At 37.7% G+C, this 7,048-nt stretch overlaps 1 protein-coding gene and 4 non-coding genes across 5 annotated transcripts; all 5 read left to right on the top strand.

The window, feature by feature from the left end:
- The first annotated feature begins 113 nt into the window (after positions 1-113).
- Positions 114-3,115, top strand: RPS12 (ribosomal protein S12). Its single transcript, XM_010707381.3, has 4 exons — positions 114-251; positions 1,758-1,860; positions 2,368-2,469; positions 3,030-3,115. Exons 1-4 carry the CDS (start codon positions 154-156, stop codon positions 3,090-3,092), a joined length of 366 nt encoding a protein of 121 aa, XP_010705683.1. The 5' UTR covers positions 114-153; the 3' UTR covers positions 3,093-3,115.
- On the top strand, positions 819-891 carry LOC116216394. Its single transcript, XR_004159075.1, has one exon. It is a non-coding gene; the product is annotated as a small nucleolar RNA SNORD101 (small nucleolar RNA).
- Positions 2,217-2,303, top strand: LOC116216405. The gene has a single exon (XR_004159086.1). It is a non-coding gene; the product is annotated as a small nucleolar RNA SNORD100 (small nucleolar RNA).
- Positions 2,585-2,719, top strand: LOC116216404. The gene has a single exon (XR_004159085.1). It is a non-coding gene; the product is annotated as a small nucleolar RNA SNORA33 (small nucleolar RNA).
- A 340-nt stretch (positions 3,116-3,455) lies between the features above and the next one.
- On the top strand, positions 3,456-3,540 carry LOC116216406. The gene has a single exon (XR_004159087.1). It is a non-coding gene; the product is annotated as a small nucleolar RNA SNORD100 (small nucleolar RNA).
- The last annotated feature ends 3,508 nt before the right edge of the window (positions 3,541-7,048 follow it).

Below are 7,048 nucleotides of genomic sequence, written 5' to 3'. Positions count from 1 at the left end.
TCAGTTGCTGCTGTGGTTTTGCTTTTTTCCTGTAGTTTTTAGCAGTTGGATGCTTGTAGGTGAATGGGAAGTTTCTGCTTATGATTGTGAAGGTGCTGGCGTGGGCAAAGCAATGATGTCTGCTTTCTGTTTAGCATTACTGCTGGAGGTGTAATGGATGTTAACACCGCCCTCCAAGAAGTGCTGAAGACCGCACTTATCCATGATGGCCTCGCTCGTGGTATTCGTGAAGCAGCCAAAGCCTTGGACAAGTAAGCGCTGTGTTTCTTTTATCTGTGAATAGTAAAATGGAGTGAGGAGTATTGTGAAGAAGTATATTAAGCACATCAAGGTGGAATGGCATAGGTTGCATGCTGCTTTAGAAACCTCAAGCTCACAAACTTTCATAGACTCAGAATGGCCTGGTTTGAAAAGGACCTCAAAGATCATCCAGTTTCACCCCCCTCCCACAGGCAGGATCACCAGCCACTAGGCCAGGCTGCCCAGAGCCACATCCAATCTGGTTTTTAACCTTGCATTTTAAGAGAAGATGAGACTCCCAAAGCTTGTTAAGAATTAAAATTGAGAAAGCTAATATGTATGTCAGATTTAAACTGGAAAACTTGATTTCATTTTTTTATAAAAAGAGCTTGCCTTTTTTTTGTTAGCTTCACTTTTTTGATGTGGCTGTAAATAACTGACTTGGTACTGTATCAAAATAGTATAAACTTGTTATACGTGTGCTAGATGTAATATGTAGCTACTATTTCTGGTATATGTGCATAGATACAAGCTTCTAGTATCAGCCTTTAGATAACATTTACGTGTAAAGCTACAGTGTTTGAGTGATGACTTCACAAATTGTCGGATACCCCTTCACTCCTTTTGAGTGAGAACTGTGGTCTGACAAACCTGTATGCAAAAAGCTCTAAAACAAGGTACCAAATAAGAAAAGGGAGAAGTGTAACTGACTGAAAACTAGATGGCAAGAAGTCTTTTGAGTTAAGATACGAATTTATGTAATGTGCATTAAAAGAAGAATATTTATACAAGGCTTGGGTGCTTTTGTGTCAAATGGTTCTTGCTTGGAAACTTTTGAAATGTTCTAGTGGTGCTCGTGATGGAGAAAGCTGTAGAGAACATAGGATTTGTTTGCAGTGGTCACATTACATTAAGTTAAGCATAGAAGACCTATACGGCTCTTTTTGTTGTCAGGTATCCCTTTGATATTCTTAACAGTGTACTGCAGTATACAAAGATCGTAATTAGAATTGGGGCCCTGTCATAACAGCTACTTTGGACGTAAGTAGAAAAGATTGTTCTGAAGAGCTTTTAAAAATCTGGCATAGAAATTCAAGCTTTTGTAATTACAATCCTAATGTTGAATGACTGTAATCTGAAGTAGAGGGCAAAAAAGCAACTTGTAATGTTGTTGCTTTCTACTAAAGACACTAGTTGTTTATGGGACTTAGTGTTTATTCGTTACACCTTTTTCTAGTGTCTGAGAATTAATATAATGATGTTTCTAGAAGCTTCTGAAGTCGTATAGAATCACATAATAAAACTAACAGTGCATAAGAACTGTGTTGTGTTTGAGAAGCAGGAGGTAGTAGTAGATTATATGAAAAGTGTATTTTATAATTCAAAAGTGGTTTAAAAAGACCAGAAATAAAGTGGCTGTCTACACATGCATGTGCCGAATCTTGCTTGTCATAGTTTTGATTATTAAGAAGGCTTGGTCAGCATTTGAGGTTACGTTTGCCATTTCTTCTTTTAAGGCGCCAAGCCCATCTTTGTGTCCTGGCTTCAAACTGCGATGAACCCATGTATGTAAAGCTAGTTGAAGCACTTTGTGCAGAACACCAGATCAACCTGATAAAGGTGAGTGTCAAAATTTCATACACAAGTCTGGAAGTTACCATACTTGTGAGCTGACCTACTTGTTTCAGAATATAAAAAGGTGAACCTTTGAGATCACTGTACTGTAATTCTGTATATGGTTTTTGAAAGCAAAATTTCTGACAGCAGCAGTGACTTTTCAGTTTAATGTGATTCTTAGGTGAACAGTGTAAAAGCCATGGACATAATGGTTAAAGATGTGTTTTAAGTTTAAAGTTGAAGTCTATTTTTGTGATGTATTTGAAGAAACAGAACTCATTAGAAGAACTCACTGAATAGTGGTTATAGACTGTGTGTAGGGTCTTAATGTGAGTTTTCTTCAAATTAAAAACATAGGAGCTGTACAATGATGAGACTTTGGCTCCCTCTACTGATATTTGTGAGGAAAACAGCCATATGTTACCCAATACCTCTGAGAGTACAGCAGTTTTTTATTGAACAGTTACATTAGAAATTAGCAATTCTAATGTGATGTAATGTTTTATGCAGGTTGATGACAACAAAAAGCTGGGTGAATGGGTAGGACTCTGCAAGATCGACAGAGAAGGGAAACCTCGCAAAGTAGTGGGCTGCAGTTGTGTGGTTGTCAAAGTAAGATGATACTCCTTTAATTCTGGAAGTGAGCCATATGAGATTTGTTTATGTCCTCTTGCCAGTAAGCATTAAAGACAAAGTTTTTAACTAGAAAATAAAGTTAAGAGAAAAAACACCAGTTAATAGTCTCTGCTCAACTTGGAAATGTTTTGCAGAGCATGTTTTAAAACTACTGGTAAAGTAAAGCCACAGTACGAGCCTTGAAGAAAATGTGTTGTCTTTGAGGTCCCAAAAGATGGCTACATCTTGACCATAAGCAGTAATGACTTCTGCATGTGTTGTAGCAATTGTTATTGTTTTGCATATTGAGATATTTGATTTTCTTTAAGCAGAAATTAAGTCTGCTTGGATCTTCACCAGTAGGTTATATGCTTAAATGAAATAGAGTAGTCCAATATTAAAACAGTCAGTCATTTATTAGCAAACTAAGGGAAAGCAACTGGTTAGATATGGTTTCTCTTGAGGTTGCATCATGTCAGAATACTAGTTCTTTTAAAAGTAGGATGTAAACTTAAGAATGGGTCTACCTGTTTATAATGGGTTATTCTGTGTTACAGGATTATGGCAAGGAATCTCAGGCCAAAGATGTCATCGAAGAGTACTTCAAGTGCAAGAAATGAAAAATAAATTTTGAGCCTGATGAGTGTGTGTGTGATTAATGGGTGGGTGCTGGTGGGATTATTCTCATTGCAAAGGATAACAGCAGATTTAAGGACTTGAAAGGTCTTGGAGTAGTTCCTTAATATTCAAATTCTGTCTGTTTCTTGAAAAGGCAATGGGAAGCCTTGCAATTCTTATTCCCTGATGCTCCTTTTCCTGTTTGTACCATGGTTTGCAACTTAGGGAACTTCATACAGCTTCTGAATTGCAGAAATGCTGATAGTTGATTATGGTCTTTGCTAGCACCTAGTTTGGCAACACGTAGGCCTGCACTTCTACAACATTTCCAGAGTAACCTGTCTGGGAAAGTCTGAAGTAACTGCTGCATCTGTGATGAAAATTTGGCTCCCTCTACTGAAGCAAATGAGGAGAACTGCCTTAATTGTTACCCAAATCTTCTGAGATGTTGCAGAAATTCTTTAAGTAAATCTTAATTTATTCAGGAGACTAACTTGACGCTAGTTCTGTTTTCCTTCACTCAGTTCTGAAACAAACTGCATGGGATTGCCTGTGTAAAAGAAGTACTGTCACGTAGTCAATAATTGTGCACGTGTCCTCTGCGTCAGGATAGCCAAATGGTTGAGATTTCATTGCTGAGACAAGGCAGTTTTTAATAGTGACTTGTCCTTTGTCTTGGTTTCATTAATAGTGGTTAGGTACAAACTTTTTGTTAAGCAAAACCTTTTTGGAAATCTGAACAGGTTTAATATCTCCTCTCCTGTGTGTGTTGCATCTTCTGCAAAGTGGAGCATCTCTAACAGGACTCTTAAGGATTTGCTTAAGTAGAGCATGAATGTGACTGGGATTGGGCACATGTCCACTGAAAGGACTGGGATGTGTATCTGTTAATTGTGAACAAATTACAACTAGTATTCAGATTACTAATTATATTACCAACTATTGAAATTACAGAAATTCTCTTGTTGATAAGATCCTCAGTTGTATATCTCATTGGATTACTGGAGTTTTCTAAGCAATTAATTTTTTAGAATACTCCTTTCAAAATGGAATTGAAAGACTGCTGCAAAATTTAGGTTGATTTGGCTAATAAGCTCAAGTATTTCTTGTAAATTGACACGTTTTAAGCATGGTTTATCTTTTGTCCTGTGTTTAGGAGCTGTATGTTTCAAGGGATTTGGTTCCCTTTCAAAAATGCATGGAATACCCATGCTTATGTGGCTGTAATTTTTCTAAAATGTTTCCAGGTGCATGTTAGGGGAAGTTGTCTGGAATTATGGTGGTAGTGGTGATCTTAATTGTATTTAAGGTTTGATTTTCCTTGGCCCTCCATTCCATTATAGTTTAATTCACAGTGAACTAGGGTCTGAAACGGGCTAATGCCCCGGTTAATTTGCTGGTATGCTGCAGGGCTTGGAAATTTTCTTAATTTTCTCTAAATGTTTTTACCTACAAGGAATAGTGAGGTCCTTAAAATTCTCTGGGCTGAGAGCAACAAATGTGCAATGCAGTAAGCTCATGTGGGATAGTGGATGAAGATTCATTAAAACAGTAAAATATATACTTTCATGCTCAGATCCAAGGAGCTGGCTGAGTACATGACCGAAAACAGCTTTTCCAGGCATTTGTGTCTGGTTAAAACATTAACGTTCATTTTTTTTAAACACAAAATGACATGGACAGCAGATAATTGCTAATTCAGGTAAATTTCACTAGACTGCAAAGGGAGTTTAAACAACGTATGGATATTTGCCTTGTGCTGTGTAGAAGCAGCAGTATGTATTCTCTGGAAATAAGACAACTCTTTTGCCTGAACTGGTGGTCATTCTCAGGTCAAGGTTCTTAGTTTCTGTGTGAAGGAGAAAGCTAGGAAAGTGCTTTGAAGAGATGTTACTTGGTTGTGAAGTATGCAGACTTTAGGCAGTATTAACCGGAACATCTGTGTGGGATTCAAACCCAGTATTTTGAGACCAATGAAGCTCATTTTCTTTTAGAGGCACCTGCATGTCATCCTGGCCTGTACTACTTGTCTTACACTATTTTTTTAGTCTTAGGTCAAAACTGTTAGAGCATCTGAATGCATACATATCCCTTCCCTCTGACTTCGATGGAATATATTTGACTGGTTCTTGTCGGGGACCTGACAATACTTTCCATCCATGCTTTCCATTAACAGTGTGCATCCCATTTACTATTTGAGACCCCGGAGTCTGGGATAATGGCAGTGGTTTCATATGGCATGCATCTTGTGAAGGAACAAGTAGCTGTGCTTATGATATGCAACTGAAGCCGAGTCCTCACTGAAGAGATTATTAAGAACAGCTCGTTCACTTCAGGATCTCCCAGTGTAGAGAAGTCCATCAGGAGCAGAAATACCAGGGGTCAGAGCTTGTCAGCATTAAGTTGCTGTGCTGTGCACATATCTGTAGGCTCTACTTTGGAGAGTGTTTTCTCTGCTTTACCAAAGGAGAACTGAATGTGCCAGTTCTATTTGATGCTAAGAATGTTATGGCTGGTGAGCATCAATTCTGCACGAAGAATGTTTGGTATTAAACCACACAGTGTCCTTAACTATATGAGAAATTAGCAGAAGAGTATTAGTGTGCCCTTTTCCTTCTGCGCTAAGATTGGTGCAGACAACTGCTCTGCTTTCTGAAAGCCTCGCATCCAGTGGTGTAAAGGAACTCAGAATAGACTTATGTTAGTCTTGCCTTCTACACTGGAGATTGTGTGTTTGAAGTCTCAGAAGGATTTGGAACTCTGTTTGCCTTTTGAAGCAGATACTGTATGCTGGGCAAGCACAGAAGTGTGGTGTGACTCATGTAGCCTGAAGAAAAACAGAAGAAATGGCAAATATTCTCCGTAGTTATATGCAATGCAATGCACTGTCAAATAAATACAAATTCTTCCAGTCACTGGTCAGCAAGCAGATGTTTAATTTTATGATCTTTTTAAAAAATGTTGGGCAGAATGATGTGATAGATATGCTGTCTTATCTAATGATGCACATATTTATAATCTTGTTACGGGTTAGCATTATTTTTGAATGAAGGTTCCACTGATGGAATAACCTAAATTCACATTAATTGCTTCATGTAGCTACTGTAATTGATGGGACAGTATTATGGGGGTGAAACACTGCATATGAATCTCCCAGCTCCTGTAACTGTGCTTCCTCTTCTCAATCCCATAAGTTTCTGGCTCATTTAATATATGAACTGATGAGAACTGGTTTGAGAGTAATCATAATTTGCAGAAGCTTTTCCCCTGTTCTCCAGTTCTAAAGGAATTAGGCAGACTTCTCATAGTATTTAAGCAAAATTATTTATTTTCACTGACATGTGCAAGAAATACAGCATTACATAAAATGGGGATACTTTCAGTAAGGAAAAGTAACCACACTTTCCTAATAATTGGAATTTATGGTTTTGTTTGTACCTGGTTTTGTTTTAAACCAAACAAACCTGATGCTTTGTACTGCTGAAAGATTACTAGGTACTAGGCAGAGTTCTGCAAAAATATCCACAAGGGAAAAATACGTACAAATCAACGTAGGGTGTTTTGCTTATCTGATTGGACAATTTCTGTTTTCCCTCTAGCTCAGTAAATAGCAGGAATATGTTTGTCTTCACTCTAGCTTGATTGAGATTAGTATCAGTAAGAGAAGTTTTGACGTTTGAAGCACAACAGTAGGTTTTGTGCCTTAATACTCTGCAGAAATACCAATGCAAAGCGATCAGATGCTCTTTTCTAAAAGCAATGAAATAATCTGCATTCAGGCCAGTATCTGGTATGTGAAATTACTGCCCTGTGAAATTTTACAATCAAGTTATGAAACAAATATATTTTATGCTGATGTGCAGACAAACGTTTATTAGAGAAAATTTCCTGTTTTGTTGCTCCAAAAAGTTACAATTCCAATATATTTCATTCCCTGCCATCCCCCCTCCTTTTTTTT

The sequence above is a fragment of the Meleagris gallopavo genome, chromosome 2 (assembly GCF_000146605.3).
Source record: "Meleagris gallopavo isolate NT-WF06-2002-E0010 breed Aviagen turkey brand Nicholas breeding stock chromosome 2, Turkey_5.1, whole genome shotgun sequence".
Taxonomy (NCBI): Eukaryota; Metazoa; Chordata; class Aves; order Galliformes; family Phasianidae; genus Meleagris; species Meleagris gallopavo.
This window is presented reverse-complemented; position numbering and strand designations above follow the sequence as displayed.

Coding starts and splice junctions, on each gene's coding strand:
- RPS12 (XM_010707381.3), top strand. CDS start 154: ATGGATGTTAACACCGCCCTCCAAGAAGTGCTGAAGACCGCACTTATC. Junction 1,861..2,367: donor ACCAGATCAACCTGATAAAG/GTGAGTGTCAAA, acceptor TGTTTTATGCAG/GTTGATGACAACAAAAAGCT. Junction 2,470..3,029: donor GCAGTTGTGTGGTTGTCAAA/GTAAGATGATAC, acceptor TCTGTGTTACAG/GATTATGGCAAGGAATCTCA.